This window comes from Polyodon spathula, chromosome 8 (genome assembly GCF_017654505.1).
Source record: "Polyodon spathula isolate WHYD16114869_AA chromosome 8, ASM1765450v1, whole genome shotgun sequence".
In the NCBI taxonomy this organism is placed as follows: domain Eukaryota; kingdom Metazoa; phylum Chordata; class Actinopteri; order Acipenseriformes; family Polyodontidae; genus Polyodon; species Polyodon spathula.
The window spans coordinates 22,182,641-22,206,142 of NC_054541.1; the positions used below are offsets into that span (position 1 = coordinate 22,182,641).

The window sequence follows — 23,502 nt, forward strand, 5'->3', positions numbered from 1 at the left end:
ACCAGGATCAGGATCATTTAAACTATAAGAACGAGGAGATACTAAAGAGGAAATCACCTTACATTTTGAAAAGACAGTTGCATATTGACAAACCCAGAAGACCATACATTTTGAAGTTAAAAGCATTCTACTGATCTTTTGCCTTGAGGAAAGACATTATACATTTTGCGAATATGTGGCTGTATTTATTATACACTTGGTATTTATTACTTGTTTTGTGTTTTCTGGAATAATGGTATGAACTGTGTATTTTCCATTATAAAACATTGATTTTGTAAATGAACTTGAGAGCTTTATTCGATCCACTTAAGGTCTGTTGTTGACACATCTAAATTATTCCTCTCATTTCTTGACCCAAGATATGAACTCTATAATAATAATTCAATGTCATTCATTATTAAACCATTGAAATTTGGAAATCATGATTAAAGTCCTGTAAATACAAATAGTTGCACAAATGCATCAACAAATATACATATTGTCAAAGAATAAATTAACTTTTTTAGGTATGAGTCCATGATCTGAACAATATATTGCATTCTGAAATGATTCTGGCTAAAACCCATGGGCAGCTTTGCAGATTTCTCAGCTAAATCTTCTCAAATGTATTTCATCTCTTTTAATCTATTTTCCTATTTTCTTTTTTATTTATCAAAACCTTAAAGCATGTGTGGAAAATCACATACTGGCAAGGTCAGCAACTTCCCTAGCTCACTCTTTTATGTAGCCAAGAAAACAAAACACTAAATAATGATGAAAGTATAAATTGCTGTTTGAAAATATGGTTCTTTACCAAACGTTTATCACACAGTGCGCCAAGCCTGCTATAGACATCTTGAAATGTATTTGGCAATAATTTGATAAACTCTCTATTTTGTGCAAATATTTTTACCTTTCACATACTGTTCTATTATGAGGAACCTCAGTATGTATATTGCAATTTCCCACATGGCTCAGGAGACCTAAAGATTCTGTAAGCGTCCTCCGATCTCACGTCCAAGCCAACTTCTTTTCACCCAGGAAAGAGCGGATGTCAGCAAGCTATCGACCTCTGGAGGACAAAGGTCAGCCTGCAGGTGTCTGCTCTGAGCTCACTGGGCGCCTGTTCAGCAGGGTGCACTGCAGAGCGATTAGGAAAGACCGTCCCTCCCTAACCCATGGGTGTGCCTGGGCCATTGCGACCGTCCCTTCAGAGCCCCCAGCGAAGACCGACATACTCCGCCAAGCCAGGCCGCGAACCTGCACTCTATGACTCAATATGCGCACCAGATAGTTCTGTTTCTACCAGGTGAGCCACTCGGGGACAAGATTAATTAACTATTCTTCACATTTTCAAAATGGCCTCTCTATTGCCCTGGGGTTTGAGATCTGTCCTCTAAATCACTGCAGGAAGAATGATAAAAAAAAAAAACATAACAAGAAGTGCTCTGGCTTTTCTGTTCCATACCACATCATGGATTGTTATTGCTGTATTACAATAAAATATCAAGTGTTCTGTTGTGTCATACAAGCAATTGACAGAGAACAAATGTAAAGCTGACTGCATGTGTTGTATGCATTACTTATTTAAGTTCAATCTTGTATTGAACTTAATACAAGATTGCAGTACTTATGCAGGAGTGTATATGACAGAAATATCAATGACAATTTGTTAGTTCAGCACACTACTGTTAGGGAAATTACTCTCTTTTAAAGCTGTGGTAGCTTTTAAAAAGTCTGTTGAGTCTTAAGCATGTTAACGCCAATGCTTCTTTATACCTCAGTGCTCTATCTTCACTTAAGAACAAAAGAACATAAGAAAGTTTACAAACGAGATGAGGCCATTAGGCCCATCTTGCTCGTTTGGCTGTTAGTAGCTTATTGATCCCAGAATCTCATCAAGCAGCTTCTTGAAGGATCCCAGGGTGTCAGCTTCAACAACATTACTGGGTAATTGATTCCAGACCCTCACAATTCCCTGTGTAAAAAGTGCCTCCTATTTTCTGTTCTGAATGCCCCTTTGTCTAATTTCCATTAGTGACCCCTGGTCCTTGTTTCTTTTTTCAAGCTGAAAAAGTCCCTTGGGTCAACACTGTCAATACCTTTTAGAATTTTGAATGCTTGAATTAGGTCGCCACGTAGTCTTCTTTGTTCAAGACTGAACAGATTCAATTCTTTTAGCCTGTCTGCCTATGACATGCCTTTTAAGCCAGGAATAATTCTGGTCGCTCTTCTTTGCACTCTTTCTAGAGCAGCAATATCTTTTTTTATAGCGAGGTGACCAGAACTGCACACAATATTCAAGATGAGGTCTTACTAGTGCATTGTACAGTTTTAACATTACTTCCCTTGATTTAAATTCAACACTTTTCACAATGTATCCGAGCATCTTGTTAGCCTTTTTTATAGCTTCCCCACATTGTTTAAATGAAGACATTTCTGAGTCAACAAAAACTCCCAGGTCTTTTTCATAGATTCCTTCTCCAATTTCAGTATCTCCCATATGATATTTATAATGTACATTTTTATTTCCTGCGTGCAGTTCATTTGCCATGTGTCTGCCCAGTTCTGAATCTTGTCTAGATCATTTTGAATGACCTTTGCTGCTACAACAGTGTTTGCCACTCCTTCCTACTTTTGTGTCGTCTGCAAATTTAACAAGTTTGCTTACTATACCAGAATCTAAATCATTAATGTAGATTAGGAATAGCAGAGGACCTAATACTGATCCCTGTGGTACACCACTGGTTACCACACTCCACTCTGAGGTTTTTCCTCTAATCAGTACTGTCTGTTTTCTACATGTTAACCACTCCCTAATCCATGTACATGTGTTTCCTTGAATCCCAACTGCGTTCAGTTTGAGAATTAATCTTTTGTGCGGGACTTTGTCAAAAGCTTTCTGGAAATCTAAATAAACCATGTCATATGCTTTGCAATTATCCATTATCGATGTTGCATTCTCAAAAAAATCAAGCAAGTTAGTTAGACACGATCTCCCTTTCCTAAAACCATGTTGACTGTCTCCCAGGACCCTGTTACCATATAGGTAATTTTCCATTTTGGATCTATTATAGTTTCCATAAGTTTGCATATAATAGAAGTCAGGCTTACTGGTCTGTAGTTACCTGGTTCAGTTTTGTTTCCCATTTTGTGGATCGGTATTACGTTTGCAATTTTCCAGTCTGTCGGTACCACCCCTGTGTCAAGAGACTGCTGCATGATCTTGGTTAGCGGTTTGTAAATTACTTCTTTCATGTCTTTGAGTACTACTGGGAGGATCTCATCCGGCCCAGAGGATTTGTTTATTTTAAGAGCTCCTAGTCCCTTTAACACTTCTGCCTCAGTTATGCTAAAGTTATTTAAAACTGGATAGGAACTGGATGACATGTGGGGCATGTTGTCAGTATCTTCCTTTGTAAAAACTTGTGAAAAGTAATCATTTAATATATTTGCTATTTTTTTTTCTTCATCTACGATTTTGCCATTTGTATCTTTTAAACATTTAATCTCCTCTTTGAATGTTCTTTTGCTGTTGTACTATTGGAAAAACAACTTCAGTATAACTACTGTCATCAAAAACATCTGCAATACATTTGGCATGATGAAGAGGTTTACTAATATTGTATTTTAAATGTATTTTTATATCTAGATTTATATCATGTCCGTTGGTATTGAGATTAAATGTGAAACAGGACAAAGCATTTAACTTTAGGAATGTGAGATCAGGATTCAACCACTGATTTGATATTTGAATATTTGAATTAATTATCTGACAAACACTGTACTCCGCTCTAGCAGGAGATACTTGCAACCATTCCTCTTCATGATTTCCATACTTCTATCTAGACTTGGTGTTACCCAAACCGCTGTTTCATAGTTTTGTCAGAGAGTTCAAGGTAGAGGTCTTTACAGGTTCAAAATAACAAACCTGATATGAGCCGCTGTAATGTCAGAAAATGCATCGGATTGCTGCACGAGTGTCCCCAGTTGCAACATTCTTTGCTGGCTGTGCAGTGAGGAGAGTGCTCAGGGGTTTGTGCTGGCTCTGTGACTGCAGCTCCTGTCTCCTAGTCCTCTGCAATACAAAATAAAACAAAACAAAAGCATCGTGCACTGGCACGTTATGCCAAACTTTCTCCTGTGGCCAGCCTGGCACCACAGTCTATCCAATCACTGCATGCCCTGCAGCTGTTCACAATGGATTTTTTTAGCAAACTTGCAGCTATGTGCTTTTTCCAAAATGGCCGACTTCAATTCGCTCTGTCTATGGGAAAGCATACCAACAACCTCACACAGCGCAATTTCTGGTCGGGTGGGAGCTCAGAATTGTTCTCTCTCTGTCACAGATGGACATTTCATTTTTAAAGGGCAGAGACATTTCACAGCAGCACACAAAGACAAATCATGACACAGTTTAACTTGTTTACAGCTAAGAAAAAAATGGGGAAACACTGTAGATCCAATGTATTTGACTTATAGTTAAATTAGAACATTTATTCTGTCTCGTGTTTTAAGTAGTGCTGTCAATCAGTTAACATTTTTGATCGGTTACTTTATGGGCATTAGTTGATTAATAGGTAGATTAATCTGGGCACATTTTTAATAAAGGTAACAATATTAAAGCAGCTGTCCTGCATAGTAATACTAACAAATCAAAAGAATCTAAAAAAATAAACAAGCCCAATGGAAATCTGGTCTTTATAAGAGCATTTTTTGTATTTCAACTTTTCACAGAACAATCATTCTTTCGGGCTGCTGTCAGTCACATATTTGAAAACACAACCCAGCTGAGCTTCGTTTCCAACATCGGTTCTTTAATCTACCATTACAGCTACATACCTGGTTTCATCTAGCAGAACCTGAGGCACCGAAGAGATTAAGCCATTCTCAATCTTTTTAGAGGTACCAAAGAATACTGTGGCTATTGACAAGTGATTGCTTAACATGCTGTATTAGTCAGATATCAGAAAAAGTAATTCCACATAACTACCTCTATTTGAGGAATTGGTGCCTTCATTGTGCCCTCTGAATGCCAGTTTTTGCTTGCCAAGGCAAACAGCAGAATCAATGAAGCATTTAATAACCTCACAATTTTTGTCTTACTTGCTCATTGTGATGTATTGTACTCTGTACACTTCTGCTCATCCACTTGAACACCAATCTGGGTTTGTCCAAAGGTTTTGAATGTAATAGTGGATCGCAAGTGACTTTGGGAATGCTCATGTTTTTGTACTGACTTTGTTAGACATCTTAGATTTCTGTAGCCGGTGCTGTTCCATATAACCTTTTCTGTAGTGAACAAAATACAGTTCCAGTAGTGTCCTTTTTTTTAATTGACAGCTACTGGTAAGCCACGGATACCTCATTTGAATTTTGGAAGTGGCAAGTATATCCCTTCCTTTCCTGTGTCAGTTCGGGTATTTGTGATGTATACTTAATTTTTTTCTCAGAAAGTTCTTCGTGATAATTTTTTTATAACCAAATCAACTATGATGTCTCTGTTGTCGGTTTAGATTTTTTTTTTTTTTTTTGTAAAAAGCAATTAAATACATTACTTCAAAGTTCTCAATATAATTCTCAATAACGGTCTCTATAATAAGCAATATCGTGCGAACTTCAACTATTCTTACCCTAGCATTTTTATGTCCTGCCTGTGCTCACTAATGATTGGACAGATGCAAAACCAGGGCAAATGTTTGACTTTCCCATTGGTTAAACTCCCAATTATGTCCCTCCTCTGCTCACTCATGATTGGACACTTGCATAAAAAGGGGCAGATCTTTGACTCTCCCATTGGTTAAACCTACTAAAGACCTACAACTGTTTAGGTACCATCTCTGCTCACTTATGATTGGACTGCAAATCATGCAGATCTTCCATTGCCTGATTTTATTTTATATACAAAAATAAAATTCAGCACAATTAAATTGTCCAAAAAAAAAAAAAAAGATCTGCGATATTAATTGAAGAATTGGTCCGATTAATCTGTTAATCGGAGCAGACCTAGTTTTAATATATTTGTTTTACAACATTTATGAATATCAACAAACAAGTGGATATAAGCAGATCATGTTTCAGGAACTAAGTTGATCAGGTACTTTTTTTTTTCTTACTTATTACTGATAATAATGGAGTGAAAAACTATTATTTTATTTATAAATATTTCTTTTGACAAAATAATCGAATAATCCATTATTACTTTAAAGACCCTGAGAATAAATGTGTATTATGTCGTTGCAATTACTATTTACCCAAACATCAATACTTTTCCACAAAACTTTCAGAAAGTATTGTAAGGTCCCTCAAGGTCATAAAATAACCTGTTTTATACATATATCTCTAAGCAGAATACATCCTTTATATATATATATATATATATATATATATATATATATATATATATATATATATATATATATTAGTGTTGAAAAAAAAGGGAAAACCTTGTATGGTTTGTAAAGTACTTTATAATGTTCCCCAGAGTGTTCTGAAAAAAGGACATCAACCTGCTATTGTAAAAAATATATATTTTTTGTGAATTTTTAATAGGAGGGTGTCAACTGCAGCCAAAAACCCTGGTCCTGGAGGAGCATTCCACTTTAAAAAACACTGGGCCCTTAAAGGGTTAAGCAATGTTGCTTGTGAACGTGGGTTTTCACATGTCAATTTAAAAAAAAAAAAAATCAATTCCACTATCTGCCTCACTCCATTCTGCCCTGATGCATATTCATATGTTTAAGATGACCCCGAAACATTTGATCCTGAACCCAGCATCCTTGATGCAAATCATTTTGAAAATTGGGGTGCATTTTGGGGTGCAAATCATTTTGAAAATTTGTGATAAACTGTTTCGAAAGTTTAGCACCAGAGAGCCTACTGGTGCTAATTAGTAAATATTAAATTATGAAATTTTGCCCTAATGACGCCTCCCGTCTCCCGCCCCCTGCTCTTACAGCAACACAAACCTCCTCTTCTGTGTATGAGTGTGTCATTTGAGTCATTTTCATTTGTCATTTTCAGATCATGTGACCTATGGCTGTATTTCCCCTGTTGCATAGCACCCCATTTGCCGCTACTCATCTTTGAATTTTGAAGATTGTACTAATATCTATAGTAGATTAATAGCACAATATAGCACAATATATGCTGAATTTAGGTTTGGATGTACCAACTTTACTTTTAACAAACTTCATAGGTCATAGGTTAATGATAAGGTAATTTTTGGATAGAGCCCATATGTGTTTCATAGTGTAGCCCCGGCTACTTTAATGCAGCTTAAGTAATTTACTGTTTGCTGATCTTAATAAGAGGATCAGAATACCTGGCCAGGTTAAAGTATATTGCTATTCAATTGCTAAATAAGCAATTTTGTCCAAGTTGATAAGGTGTGCTTTTTAGATTCATAAGGTAAAATTAGATGAAGCTTTATCAATTTAGTGTCAATATATATATATATCGTTCTGCATGTCTGCACTGGTTTCTCTCTCTGCTTAACAGAGTGAACCTTTGCTTAACTTTCACACTGAAATTCTGATTAGTTTCAGGTGTTTTCTAACTGATTTTGCAAAGGGCTTATTGGGATTAATCGTTATCATTACTGCGACAAGTACCATAATTGTGAGATTTTCAAGTAAGGCGATTGCTTCCTTAGAGGGTGTGGGTTTTTTGGTTTGTGTTTTTTTTGGAGCAGAGTGTTTGGAAGAGAGCGGTGCTTTTGCTAAGGGGAGATAGAGAAGTCTTACTTGTTTTGTTTGTTAGAAATACAACTGTTATTGTAATCTACCATTTTTCCAGTCTGAAAGCACCCAGTTATCAAAAAAAACGGATCAAATTCAATTATTCATGGAATACAACTATTCTTTTTACCCTGATGAGCAATGGCGGCATCTAATCCAATTATTTTCCCAAAACCTCCCTTTTGTCTTCATTTCCTAACTAGAGCTCCAAGTGCGAAAGGGCAGAGGAAGAGCTGAGGGAGAGCCCCTGCCTCCTTGTTATTTTGCTGCTGGATTGGCCGTGCTGTTTCTGACTGTTTGGGATTATTAACATTATTCATTTTGTTCATTTATTATTTATTTATTTATTGTATTTAGGTTAACCCTTAGCGGTCCATTTATTCAGCGCTTGTCAGGCGATCAAGTCCAATTTATTTTCACACGCGCTGTTTATTTTACATGCGCTGTTTAATTTTTTTTTTTTTTCACAGTAAAATAGGTTTAAAAGGTACTGCATTGCAAAAGAACACTGTCTCTCCAACCAAGCTCCACCCCTTGTTCACTGTATTTTTCACATACCTTTTCATAGTCATGCATACTGATAAATCCTATACTGAAAAATCCTCTCCTAATCACTCGTTTTATCACCAAACTACTCAATAATGTGTTCCAAGTCATCATTTTATTACTATAACATCTCAAAAAGCTCTGCAAATGTCTTTGAGCGCTGGATGCAGAAGAAGCTATCTTCTTTGTTTGTGTCAGTGTTATCTCTGTGGTGCTGGGCCTCTGTGTATTGCTCAGACACACACCTTTTTTTCGGCATCTCTCAGCTCCTATCGGTCTCACTCGGCCATTGAAAGCTTTTCTCGGTTTTGACGTCTTTTTGATGCTGTCGGACCAGAAAGGGAAAATTGTAATGTCGGACCTGGATTTTTCAATGTAAATGTTTTATATATATGCCACTTATAATTAGGAACTTATTGGACAGCTCATTGTGCACTGCACTAAGTAATACAACAATTAGTGTTCTCATGTTCTTCATTTCTAAAAATCAGTTAACATTTCAGTTGGACATGCTGGACCATATTCACAAAACCTTTTCCACTGTGTTCAGCAAAAACCTGCTTTTGTTCTAAAATGAAAACAAAAATTTGATGTGCCAAAGCTCTAAATAAATAACTTGGGAGCTTGATTTTGGATCTCCATATGCATCTTTTTGTTTCAGTCAGGACAACTCTCACCATTTAAAAATATTTCTATTTGAAAACAAAAACAGTTGACAATCATTGCTGCCTAACCCTCAGTCGATGCTGACAGATAGACAGGGCGCAGTTCGGCTACCAGCCTCCCTACCAAAATTAGGTGTATGTTGGGGAGGAGGAGGAGGTAAACCCAAAGCATAACATAGATTGATTGGAAGTTAACAGACAATATCAGCTTGAATTGGTGATGGTTGCATGGATTTTCCTCTCAAGAAAATGATAATAGCTGCAGGTGAATTTAGAGTGTCCTGCCTCAAACACTACCAGCTTTAAGCTCTACTTAACAAGGGGGCACAATTATAGTCTTCATGGTCCAGAGCCCTCTCCCTAACTTGCTTTTTTGAACCTATGTATGTTATTGACATGCCATTATTTGACTCTCTACTTTCTCTTGTGTTACTGACATCTTAAATGAGTTGTTTTTTCAGGCTGCTCAAATTCAAATGCACTTTGCCAGGAGATTACTACTTCCAGATTGACCTTGAGATGTTGCATTAGAGTGCAATCTATGGCTATGGTTCCCCAGAGGTATCCCTTCCTAAACTGTTTTCATTCTGTTCACTGAGTCAAAAGATCAGGACCATATGATGGTAACAAGAATGAATTCCTCAGCACAACAAGTGTTGGTCACTGGCAATATCATCTGTGAACCACCATCCACTTAGTTCGGTCCACATCAACCTGATTCAGCAGCAGTCAATTTACATGTTAAATAATTTATATTGCTTAACTCTTTTAGGACAGATAACCCTAGATAGCATCAACCATCAATCCAGGGATTACACCTAAAAATAAGTGGGTGATGCAACCCCAAGCCTAGCAAGTATGACAGAGAACTTAACATTTGATTTTGCTGTATCACAGACAAGCTAATGTTTGATTTTAAATGGATATTTTCATTTCATTATTATTTTTTGAACATCCTGCATCCTCCAAAACACTGAATTCAAAAAAGAAAATGACAAATTGTTTTATTATGACATTGTATTGGCAAAACAGATCATGAATTCCATTTGTGAAACAAAGTGCAAAACATTTAACTTTTGTTTATTGTTTTTTTACAAAACTCCAGGGTAGACACATCAATACATTTACAATCAACATTTGTGCCAGAGCAATAACTGACAAATTGTATACAGATTTCTTTACAAAATAATCAATGTAAACTGGAAACAGAATGAAATGTCAAGTGTAAGCAAAAAATGTATATTATAGAATAATACTGTGCTAAATGTTACAATTAAGCCTTATGTAAACACCAATTTAACAGAATTAATGTATCTACATGGTTTACTTTTATAGAATTTTGAATTTGTAACTAGAAGGACACATTATGCTTGCCTACTCAGTTGATCTAAAAAAATTCTGTACAAAATTAGATCTAATAGGACACTTAGTGTACTTTTTAGAAGAACATGTGAGGGCCAGAGTTTCATTTTTATCAATCTGCCATTGTCTATATCATTTGAAAATACTCCTATGTGTTAGACATAGACTTTGGCATGAAAATATCTTCTGAACAGTTGTTAATGTAAAAACATGTCAACCTGCAGTCTCTGTGTGGTTTAATCATCTGCTAGTACCTTTTGTTACCATGCTGTATGTCAGAGTTCAAATTCCAGGGTTGTAATTTAACTTGAAGGCATTTAACAGATTTTTTGTGTGGTAGCTTAAGAAGCATGTGCCTATTACTAATGATTGGGTACCCAACCCAGATGCTAAAGAAGAAATGGAAATTTAGAGGCTGACTAACACAGAGATCGTGTAGCATTACAGTCGTTGTTGCTGGGAGCCAGCCTTGGTTAGAGCAACTGCATGATATGATATGGTAAACAATACAATAACCACAAGTCCTAAATAAGTTGCAAGTTTGCTTGTATATTCAAACAGTATATGACAGAGCTGCTTTGGGTTACATATTTTGTATAATGCATATCTCTTATATAATACCCAATCAAAAGAATGCCATGTAGAATACCAATACCCAAGTATACTTTCACCTCATATAACATGCAACCTGATTATAAGTTTATCATTATTCATTAAAACATATTTTTAGAGAACAATAAGATTGTTGTTCCCTTTCAAGTTGAAAATAACCATCAAGGTATGGGATATTGCCATCTGGCACTGGGTATTGGCTGAGCTTTATAGCAAAGCTGCCGATAGGCCTCTACGCGAATTGACGTGTAAGCCCGCCCCGCTGGGAGCTTACTATACGCAGCCTATGGAGACTCTCTTTCTCTTTTGCCTTCAGCCTTTGTAAGACATTGAGCTGGTAAGTTCTCTCTGAGAGATTTACTTCACTGATTGTACTCGACAGCCTTGAGCTTGAGAAGCTGGCTACCGCCCCTTCTCTGAGTTTATTTCAGTGTTCGCTCTTTATATATATAAATACTCTTTTTCACTTTCATATTTTGGCATTGCGTTCTTTCCGTGTTGGATCTCCGTCTTCCTTCATATTAATATTTTTCATATATATATATATATATATATATATATATATATATATATATATATATATATATATATTATATATATATATATATATATAGTCTATTCTTCCCCCAGGTGTAGAATAGAGTTTAGCGGACACGTTGTGCACCTGTAAGGCCATGCACCTTTTTTGCAGCCTCGGTCTCGCCTCCTCCAGGCGCGGAGTTCAGCCTGCTACTAGCAGCCACGCCTATAATACCACCTGTGGATTGTAACATCACACCACGTGGTTGCTGTTTTCTGTAGCTACGCTAGGAATATCTGCACTTTAGTGCGGCTGCAGTTCCTCTAAAATAATACAACATATTAGGAAGACTACCGCCAACGACACTTTCAGTTGCCCCTTTATCAAACAGGTAAGTGTAGCCCAACACCATTGCCTTTTAGACTAAGACACTGTACTAGCACTTAGCATCTCCACTCTGCGGGTCAGCTGACATTTCAGCGTCTAGTGCATAGCGTCTTCACGCTCAGTACACGCGCTGTGCCGTCTGTGCGGTCTCCACAGCTCAGGACTCTCCCAGCCTTCCCTGATTTTATTAAGGAGGTGCAATCCACCTGGGGGCCCCAGTTTCTTCACCGGCAACTTCGCGGAAGGCTTCCGCGTTTGCCATGCAGGGAGAGAGTGAGGCAGGACTGGCGTCCTTCCCACCAGTTGATGTCGCCTTCGTGGCCTTAGTTAAAACGCCAATGCTCTCGGGCCTAACTAAAGACCCTGCATGTCCTAACAGACAGTGCAGGACCACGGAGGTTCATTTAAAGAAGGGCTATTTAGCAGCTACAGAGGCAGTCCAACGTGGAGGATCCTCCTTTCAGTTTACCAGGCGTCGCTGGTGAAAGATCTCCCGGAGCACCTTTTGGTGTCTCTGAGGGCAGAATTGACGTTGGTCGCTCAGTTCCTTGTAAAGATAGCCCAGCTAAATGCACGGGCCCAGGGCAGGAGTATCGCATCCTTGGTATTTGCCAGAAGGCAGCTCTAGCTCAAGTTCAAGAGCCTGACAAGGCCCCATTATTAGATGCTTCCATCACTCCGGGGCATGCGTTTGGCCCAGCGGTGGAGGAGATGCTACAGCACTCTACTAAAGCCCGGGAGGCATCTCAGCAAATAGCGAAGATGTGGCCGCATAAGCCCTTCCAGCCTAAGCGCCAACAGGCGCACCAGTGGCGTAGAACACCACCACAGCACCTGCCACGGCCACAGGGTGCTAAGACACCTCCTTCAGCTGCAGCAGCACAAGGTCAGCTTCCATTTGCAGGACCGCAGCGCTGAGGGTGGCACCCTAGGGGAGGTGGCAGGCCACGCCCTCGTGGCTCTGGCCAGTCTCCTCGCGAACGAGCGTAGCCAAAACATCCCTGAAATCTTCAGGCAGCTGTTAACCCACCCCTACACTGTCCCACAGCTCTAGTTCTGGCAACTATGCACCGACGACATCTGGGTGCGCAAAACAATATCCATCGGGTACACCCTTCAGTTCCGGTTAAAGCCTCCCCCCTTCCGGGGGGTAGTATTACTGCAGTGAAGGACTCGGTTCAGTCCTCAGCACTGAATGTGGAAATACAGGCATTGCTCAGGAAGCGTGCCATTCAACAAGTAGACCCTGCTCTGTTCGACCAGGGGTTCTATTCCAAATACTTCCTGGTGCCCAAGAAGGACGGCAGGCTCCGCCCTATTTTAGATCTGCGAGTACTGAATAAATACCTGTGGGTGTTTTCGTTCAGGATGTTACGCACAGGCATGTCATCCAGCCTGTCCGACATGGCGACTGGTTCACCACCGTGGACCTGACAGATGCATACTTTCTCGTCCCCTTCTGCCTGGGTCACAGGAAGTATCTGTGTTTCGCGTTTCAGAGCAGGGTGTATGAGTTTTGTGTCCTCCCATTTGGCCTGTCACTAGCTCCTCGAAGCTTTTCGAAATGTATGGATGCTACTCTAGCTCCTTGCGGGCTCAAGGTGTCCGACTGCTGAACTATCTGGATGACTGGCTTGTCTGCGCGCAATCGAAGGAGCAGTTGGCACAGCACACAGTGATGGCTACAGACCATCTTCAGCTGCTAGGTATGAAGATCAATTCAGAAAAGAGCTGCCTCATGCCAAGCCAACAGACTGAATTGTTGCATCTGCATTTGGGCTCAGTGTCCATGAAAGCGACCCTGTCGACACAAAGAGTTGCCTCCCTGGAGCTGTGTCTCTCCCTATTCAGGTTGAGAGAAACAGTCAGCATGGAGCTGTGTCAGCGCATGCTGGGGTTGATGGCTGCCGCCTCGCAAGCCCTTCCATTGGGCTTATTACACCAGAGACCTCTACAGGCCTGGTTCAATGCCTTCGCGTTGCATCCACGGAAAGACAAACACCGCAGGTTGACGGTATCCCGAACCTGCTGGAAGGCACTGCGCTGGTGGAAAGTTCCGCCAAACGTCCGCCAGGGTGTGCATGTGGGTCCCATCTACTGAAGGGAGGTTGTCACATCTGACGCTTCCAACCAAGGTTGGGGAGCAGTCTGGAATGGCTCAGGGACCTGCGGAGTGTGGTCAGGACTCTGGAGGTCAGCCCACATCAATGCTCTGGAACTCAGAGCAGTGGACCTCGCCCTTTGGCAGTTTTTGCCAGTGCTTCTAGACAAGCACGTGTTGGTGCGGTCAGACAAAACCACGGTTGTGGCGTATATCAACTAACAGGGCGGCCTATGGTCCCCACGTCCTCACAGGATGATAGCACGGCTGTTGCTATGGGCACAGTCGCGTTTGACCTCTCTATGCGTGGTTCACCTACTGGGCAGAGTCAATTATGCAGCGGATCTCCTATCCAAAGGAGGCCCTCTTGCAGGTGAATGGCTTCTCCACCCTCAGGTGGTAGAGTGTGCCTGAGAATGGTTTAGCATAGCGCAAGTAGATCTCTTCACTTCGCGAGAGACCACGCATTTCCCCCTGTGGTTCTCGGTGAAGGACCCCGACAGCCCCCTAGGAGTCGATGCACTGGCTCACGAATGGCCGCCAGGGCTCCTATATGCGTTTCCACCGATTCCTATGCTGCCCGCCTTCTTAGAGAAGGTCAGGGTAGAGCAAGCGACAGTGATCCTGGTCTTTCCTCGGTGGCCTCAGAGGATATGGTTTCCGAGCTTGGTTCAGTTGCTGCATGGTCAACTGCGGGAGTTTCCCCTGCGAGCAGACCTATTGTCCCAGGCCGAAGGACGGCTTTGGCACTCGAACCCCAAGCTCATGCAGCTATGGGCTTGGCCCCTGAATGGGACTGCCTGTCATCCTTAGGGCTCTCGACGGCGGTGATTTCGACCATTCAGAGTGCTACAGCGCCCTCTACTTGGTAGCAGTACACGTACAAGTGACAGTTGTTCCAAGATTGGTGTCTGGCGGGGGGCCATGACCCAATATCTTGTCCTGTGGCAGTGATATTACAGTTTCTACAGAAACTGTTAAATGAAGGGAAATCTCTCTCTACACTTAGTGTATTTAGACGCCATATCAGCTTACCATTGACGGGTTATCACCAGGTTGCCATTTTCTGGCATCCCAGTTCCTCAAGGGCGCAAGACGTTTGCAACCTCCAAGAATGACCAGTTTACCGTCATGGAGCTTTGACTTGGTGCTAGAAGCCCTTACCAAGGCACCATTCGAGCCTCTTCACACTGTGGATATGAAGTTCATGTCTATTAAAACTGCGTTTATGCTGTCAGTGGTATCAGCCAAAGTTACATGCACTGTCAGTGTGTCCATCATGTACTCGTTTCGCAGGAGACGGTTCTACATGCGTCCAAATCCAGCCTTTTTACCAAAGGTCATATCCCCGTTTCATATGAACCAACTAGTCAAGTTGATGGCATTCCATCCTCCTCCTTTTTCTTCCCCAGAGGAAGAATGGTTACACATGCTCTGCCCCGTGCGGGCATTGAGGTGTTATATTGACCTTACAATGACTGTGAGGCAAACAGAACAATTGTTCATATGCCGTGGTTCTAAGACTTTGGGTCAGCCGTTGTCTAAACAATGCCTTTCCCATTGGATAGTGGATGCTATTAAGTTAGCTTATGAATGTGCAGGCCTTCCGCCACCAGGGCAGTTGAAGGCGCACTCCACTAGGGGTATGGCGACATCCTGGGCCCTCTTTAGAGGGGTGCCGGTGTCTGACATTTGCCCGGCAGCCAGTTGGGCTACACTGCATGCTTTTATGAGGTTTTACCGATTAAACGTACTGGATTCCTCTGGTCCACTATTTGGAGCATCTGTACTACACTCTATGGCACCTCAGGATGTCAATATGGTGTTCACTATTCCACCTTAGGACAGGTGTCATTGCGAGCATAGACGCTGAGGCGCAGCTCCGCATATGTCTAGATGTATTGCATAGGCAGTTGCGTTATGACGTAAGTCTGTCTTACTGCCGAGAATCCTCCCTCGCGACGACTTGGGTACACTGTTCCCATCCCTTGATGGTTATTTTCTACTTGAAAGGGAACGATAGGTTGCGGATGCAACCCCGGTTCCCTGAAAGAGAAAATAACCATCAAGCCGCGAGGTCGCTCCGAAAGCCTTCACAGCCTGAAGAGCAAAAGAGGAAGAGAGTCTCTGTGCGCTGCATATAGTAAGCTCCAAGGGGGGTTGGCTTACACGTCAGCCCTCGCAGAGGCCTATCGGCAGCTTTGCTATAAAGCTCAGCCAATCCCTACTGCCTGACGGCAATATCCCATACCTTGATGGTTATTTTCTCTTTCAGGGAACTGGGATTGCATCCGCAACCTATCGTTTTCTTCTTTCTAGTTTTTAACATTCAACGGTTGTATAAAATATGGTGGAAATCTTTGCATTCATGTTGAAATAGAGCCCATGTGTTAACTGAACATATTCACTATCTGCAAAATTACCTTTATTTTTCAAAAGCCACTGCCTAATAAGACAACAAATGAAAGTTAAACAAGGTACAAATGAAATACATAGACAATAACAGCCACTTACACATTATTATTAGATAAGGATACATTTAGAATAGTATTTTACTTAACCAATCTCTTTTATGAGGTAACAGGATATTTTTTAATCAATTCATAAACATTTGTATGCGCAAATTGAAATTTATACAAAATGTCCCAGTTATTTACACACATTTGTTAGTAATCAGATATGTAGTAATGTTTCATTGTATTTCTAGTGTGGAATTTATCTGTTAAAATAGGATACTGATTCACCTTCAAATGGAAATTGTAAAAATGATAGTAATACATCATGCTATCAAAATCACTTTAATTCACAAACTGTCTTCAATAGTGGTATCCAAGTTATGGCTACTGTTATTATTATTATTATTATTACTATACACGGTGAACAATCATTTTCCTATGACCTTCAGTGTTTTACACTCTTATTATACACAGTGGTGGCACAAGACTCCAAACTGTCAATATCAAAACAAACAACTGTGACCTACAATTAAAAGTTTTATCAGCAGAAGACAGAGAGAAATGTATAAAAAAGACCAGAAAAATGCAAGCCCTCGAAACAATAAGTGACATACATTTAGTAAGAAATTACCTCAACCACATGCCCACTGTATGATGTCAGAAAGTTAGAGGTTCTTTAATGACAAGGAAATCATACAACTTCATCCTCGCAAAAATGAATTTTCTAAGTAATAATGTGTGGTTTACCCGCCCACCTTCACCAAAAAATGTTAATAAAAAAGACTGAAGTTTAAAATATTCTTCATTTGTTAATAATAAACACTGCTATTAATACAATTTCTATAATAAAACCATGTATTATAACTAGGCTTGCTACTATTCAATTTTTGGAAAATCGATCATTAATATTGACATTTATTTTTTAAAGAATTTACAATTTTTTTTATCTTTAATTTTCTATTCAAGCAGAGAATGGGTGAAATCAACCTTAGTTGAAACACGAAAATTTTTTTTGTAACACACTGACTGTAACGGTTCGGGGAAATAATCAGTTCCACTTTGTAAAATTATATTGTTTTCACCTCGATATCGAACATATCTATTTCTAAGATGTGTTAAATTTTTTTTTTACAAAGTTTATTTCAAATTTTTTTTAAAAACATAACTAGTATAGATAATATATATATATATAGATAATTATATATATATAATATATATATTATATATATATATTATTTGCACATAATGTATAATACACCTTTTATTATTATTTGTAAACATTATGTATTATTTGTATTATATTCCTTTTCCTGCTTCAGCACAGGTGGACTCAGATTCCGTGTTTCCAGGACACCTCCCTCCATGAGTAGCATTGAGCGAAATCGTATCAAAACACAGAGCATGCATTAAATCATGAGGGAAACCAGCACCAGATTCTTGTTTTTTCCTGCATTTTCACCAAGCAAGCTTCCATTGTATTCCATTGTACAATTCTGAGCTCTAGCCATATTATGACCTTGTGACTGCATGAGTTCAACCATTCTGTTTGCCTTTGCTGTGACTTCTGCTTTGCACAGTTTATATACCAGGATATTTTCTTCATCTCCTGTCTCACGTTTCTTTACAGTTTTCATTTAAAAGTCAGAGTATTCTACACAATACTCATTTAATGTTTTCCTCTTGCACCACATTTTTAAATCTAACAAGTAACTGCCATTGTATATATATTAAGACCTTACCTACACCTTACACGCTAATTTCAAAGTCATTACATTGAAAGACAGGCACTGCAGCTGGCAAATGAAAGTGCACAGTCGGTGCCGGTCTTGATGATTGACAGGTATTTAAACAAATGAGAGCATTCTAGCACTGCTTCAGTGAACGAGATCTCTCAGAACAAGGTGAAATGACAGTGACAGTGAAACCACAGTACTAAGGGACCACTGAGATGACTGATAGCGACTCCTAGCCATTCAGAGCAGAAGGGAGATGGGACAGACAGTAAGTATATAAAAACTACACAGACTAGAGATGATTTCTAAATGATTATTTTTGGCAAGAAAATTAAAAATAGCAAGTGGTTTTACCAATGTTTATCCTATATAAATATTTCAGTCAAATTTTTTTTTGGCAATTCGACGCTTGAAATTAATATCGAAAAGTAGCAAGCCAAATTACGACAAATAACATACACCAAAACTGTGCATATATGGCTATAATTGTAACTTAGGTTCCTGGTGACATGAATAAATTATGATTTAAATGTCACCAGAAACACTCTGTACAGCCTTATTATGCATAGTTGGGTGTATATTATTATTATTATTATTTATTTATTATTATTATTATTATTATTATTATTATTATTATTATTATGCCTTTATTAAGAAAATATAATCCATAACAGTTTATTCTTCTCATCCTAACAATGCTATTACTTATATAATATGACCCTATAACAAACAGTAACAAGCAGTTAGCCAACAAATTCAAGCAAAAAGTGCTGTACAATGCAATGAACTCTGCACTATCTCATTGAAGTTAATCAAATAAAAAATCCATCTGTTAAAAAAGCAGCCTCAATTAAAAAAGCAGACACTGTTGCTCAACCCGATGAATGGGGTTCTATCTGCAATGACTACAGTTCTACGTAACCTTCCGAGCAGTTCATGGTGTGGTATAAGGTGCAAAAGTTGAGCACACTCTATATTCTAGTACAGAAGACCATAAACCCGATTTTCATAGCAATAAATAACATACCATAATGATGCTTCTGTCCACTGTTTGGACTTGTTTATGGCAATACACAGGATTACTCAAATGACAGGAACTACAGAAATAAAACTATAAGATTATTTGTGTGGATGCTGGAGCAAAATGAGTTATGCAGCAGTATTTGCACTCATGTACCACTTGTAGTTAAGGGTCAAAAGAAGTTGTAAATCATCAATCTAAACGTGTGATAATTTCTGTGTTTTAACATTACACTTGTTGACTCAACAGATGTCATTTAGCACCAGGGGAATCAATGTACTTAACATGTTGCATGATTATTGCACTGAAAGCAAGCGTGATAGTCAGTAGTTTGGATATGGACATAATAATGATAGGCCCATAGTGCCATTTTATGCTGCAAAGTATTTAGGTATCAAGCATAATATTGGTCCAGGGCTTTATCTGAACATGGTTATGTACATGTTAGTGTGTGTGTGTTCTATGGATGTTTCTTTATATTGTCACTCAATAGAGCAATGTGTTTATTTTTTTTTTAAATACCATTCCGGTATGTAAAGTGGTCTTTAATAACTATAACACCTGATGAGGTATGTAATGATAACATTTGTGTTTAATTAGCTTAAAGTATTTATGCCACTGTTGATGGTCCAGTCACAGAAAACACTCAATGGAAGAATATGCAACAATATTTCTAGAAACCCTGTCAAATTCTTAGTTGTACTTTTCTTTTAGGTTTACTAAATTGTCATTGATTCTGCAAAACACAATTTGAGTTAATCCAGTCAAAATCAATATGATTTATAGGTCAAAAAAAAAAACAGAGGTCTCCCATACTTAAAATAAAATAAATATATATATATATATATATATATATATATATATATATATATATATATATATATATATATATATATATATATATATATATATATAAGAGAGAACGACTGAAATGATTGCAGTCAGTCATGTGTGCTTATTGATTTGGCGGCTGTGTAGTCCAGAGGCTTATACTTTTTATTATCAACCACTCTTTTTGACTGGCTGTGACAACAATTCTTACACATTCAATGTCAAATGTAATTTTATGTTGTATTTCCTGGGCTTCAACTTGCCCATTCTTAAATTCTCCTAAGGTTATGTAAGTGGAACATTTCTTGCCTTTTTTGGTCCCAATCACTTTCTCTCCAACTTCTAACACTCCATGATGCAAAATATCATTTTGCCGTTCATCCGTTCCGGTGATAATTTTTATCTTGGTGATTTTTGCTGATTTATCAAACACAATTATGAAGAAGTCTCCAGTGGAAAGTGATTTGCCCCAGAAGTACTCGTCCACACTACTATAAGCTTTGGTGGCATCATAGTTTTCAAAAACATTGATATTTGTATACAGACTGGCAGGTGGGTTATCAGGAATATCAAAGGAGTCTTCTTCAAAATCATCATCCTTTAATTTATTTTCAGCTCCTTTGTAAGAGGAATAGTACCCCATATGTTGAAACAGAGATGGCTTGAAACGAATGACATCCTTCTGTGCGAGAAGTCCCCGGAAATGGATGAGAAGCCAGTCGCAAGGCATCTCTTGGTAGAACATCAACAGGAAGCGGGCCAGTCGAGGAAGATCATTGGAGTGATAAAGTTTTCCAATGTATCCCAGCTTAGAAAACTCTAGGGTCACCCAGTATGATCCTTCTCTTGAGGTAACAACTTTTTTCATGGCAGTTAAAAAGTTTTTTGAGCAACGGATGTCATCCTCAAGCATCATGTAGTAATCCGAGAGATTGCTGCAAAAGTTTAAAAGGAAAGCATAGTCTACATTTTGTTTTGATCTAAACCTGACACGATCCTCTGGGTCATTGTAGTTTCTCTTAAGCCCATCTAAAACTGGATAGTACTCCTCTGGAGCATGGATAACCAGTAGCCTCCCGGCTATAACGTGGTGGGCAAACTTTCTGGTGATATCCTGGACTAAGCTTTCACACCAAGCCAGATCAAACTCTGCAAGATGAACAACCACAACAATCTCCTTCAGTTCCTCATAGCTGGACTGATCAAAGATAGATTTGATTGTTTCTAGTAGATAATTTCCTCTTTTCCTTTTGACAGATGACAACCCTATTGTTAGGTATCCTGCAAAAAAAAAAAAAAAAAAAAAAAAAAAAAAAAGATAGCGACAGTATAATAAAAAGAATGCATATTGGAATAAAAGCAATTTATTACAAATGGACCACAGTAAGGGTGGATATTTAAACAGTCAGATTAATAAATCTTGTTTTAAATACCATTATACACAGCTGTAACAATTACTATATTCACACAATTATTGTTTTTGAGACTCAGCTTTTATTAAGGAGCTCCCCTAAAGCCCGTGTTTAGAAAGATACAGGTACTAATGCTTGTGACAGAGTAGCCATCTGCTGTGTGGGTGTGTGCATTCACTGCTGAGTGACAGGCAGGAACTTGAGACAGAGGTTGAAGTTGATATGCCCCGCAGGTGAACAGGATTTATTTACAATCAACACACTGAACAGCTTATGTGACACTACCAGCAAAGGCAGTGCACTCAGCACATACAACACAGTGTATGAAAACTTTGGTAAGATTTACAATCTCTGAGCTAATCTTCTCTGTTCAATAATAAACTGACGTTGCTGAAGAGCTTGATCATGGTGGATAAACAGTTAGGGTAGGTATGTGACAGTCGGATGTGCGACAGATTGCTGTAATTCTAAAATGCCTAATGTTTAAAGAGATGTTTCCAGCTTTTATTTTTTTAATTTTTTATCAGTGATGTATTCCATATGCAATAACATAGTTTCACACATTAAACATTATGTTCTTTTTGAATAATTTCAGTGTTTGATATATAGTTTGATTTAAGTTTCATTAATAAAGTTATGGATACAAATAGAGCACAATATGATATGAAGCCTGTAAATCATACTTTACTCACTTTTTCTAGGTAAAGGTGAACCAGCAAGATAGCGATAGGTAACATTTATTGCACCTGAGAAGTTGCACAAATCTTTAAATGTGTGGACATATTTTTCTGAGTTAAGCTGATGTATTGGTGTTTCCCGCAGCTGCCTCTTATCCTCTTCCTAAATACAAAGATACAAATGTTAATTTTATCACATTGTCCACAGACAAGCTAAACATTTAGCCTCAATCAAGCAAGAGATAAATTACTTTAAGTAATTTATCAAACTGATATTCTTGAACATGTTACTTGACATTGCACATGTGCTTTCTTCACACCTGTAACAATATCAGAATCTATTTTGCAACAAAATATGATATTATGCTAATGAACTTAAAAGATCTAAACACTTATAACAGGTGTCCTACATTCATGCTATTTACTCAATATTTGTTTCTGTCCTGTTGCCTGCACTCTTGCTTGTTTCCATAGAAACCAGAAGTGAATATTGTGTCAGCTGTTAGTAAATGAGTCTGAGATTATGCCCTTTAGTTTTGTTTTTTTTAATTTTATTTACATAGCTTGTTGTAGCAGGGGGAGAGCTGTGCTGACTCTGCTGGCGTGTTCACAGTACTGCAGAAAGATGGCGGCAGTCGTCCAACAACCGCCTGTGAGTCATGGCAGTGACACGGGGAGGTGGGAAAGTGGGTGTGTGGACTTTCCCCCTCTCTGAATGGCTGAGAGGCGAGTCTTGGGAGATTACTAGCCCTATAAAAAAAAAAAAAAACTCTTTTACAGTGCTTCGGGGTCTGCCCAAGGATTCCCCGCTCTCACTGTCTCGTTGTTAGACTCTTTCTTTTTTTTTTCTCCCTGCTGATTCCCGGTCCTGGACCAGCGCTTCCGCACTCTCTGCGCGTTTAAAAGGGCAGACCTGAGGAAACAGCAGAGCATTTTTTTTATAGGGCTAGCAATCTCCCAAGACTCGCCTCTCAGCCATTCAGAGAGGGGGAAAGTCCACACACCCACTTTCCCACCTCCCCATGTCACTGCCATGACTCACAGGCAGTTGTTGGACGACTGCCGCCCTCTTCCTGCAGTACTGTGAACACACCAGCAGAGTCAGCACAGATCTCCCCCTGCTACACTTGTAAAAATAAAATTATATTTACATTTACATCAAACCTGTTGTTACTTACCAAAACATACCCATCCTCCATATACAGGTTTACAAAAAGGAGACATGTAATAAGGATCCCCAAAAAAGGGATAGTCAAGCGCTTCCGAAAACACCTCATTTTATCCAAGAACTTCCACAACAGCCTCATCACAGAAATGTAGTTGCTGATGTCTCCTACAACAATGCACAAGTATATGCAATAAGCATCATTAATAGCACTAAATGTGTTGTCATTATACATGTTTTCTGACAGATACACATAGTCAGGGAAAATCAATTATATTTCAGATTATGCCTGAATC

General features: G+C 39.0%; 1 protein-coding gene and 1 pseudogene across 1 annotated transcript; one reads left to right on the forward strand and one right to left on the reverse strand.

Annotated features, from left to right (window-relative positions):
* Positions 1–1,157: 1,157 nt before the first annotated feature.
* Positions 1,158–15,014, forward strand: LOC121319102 (annotated as a pseudogene).
* Positions 15,015–20,076: 5,062 nt separating this feature from the next.
* On the reverse strand, positions 20,077–23,351 carry LOC121320295 (alpha-1,3-mannosyl-glycoprotein 4-beta-N-acetylglucosaminyltransferase C-like). Its single transcript, XM_041258548.1, has 3 exons — positions 23,220–23,351; positions 22,057–22,204; positions 20,077–21,233 (listed from the first exon to the last, which is right to left on the reverse strand). The coding sequence occupies exons 1-3, from the start codon at positions 23,346–23,348 to the stop codon at positions 20,077–20,079; spliced, it is 1,434 nt and encodes a 477-aa protein (XP_041114482.1). The 5' UTR covers positions 23,349–23,351.
* Positions 23,352–23,502: the final 151 nt, after the last annotated feature.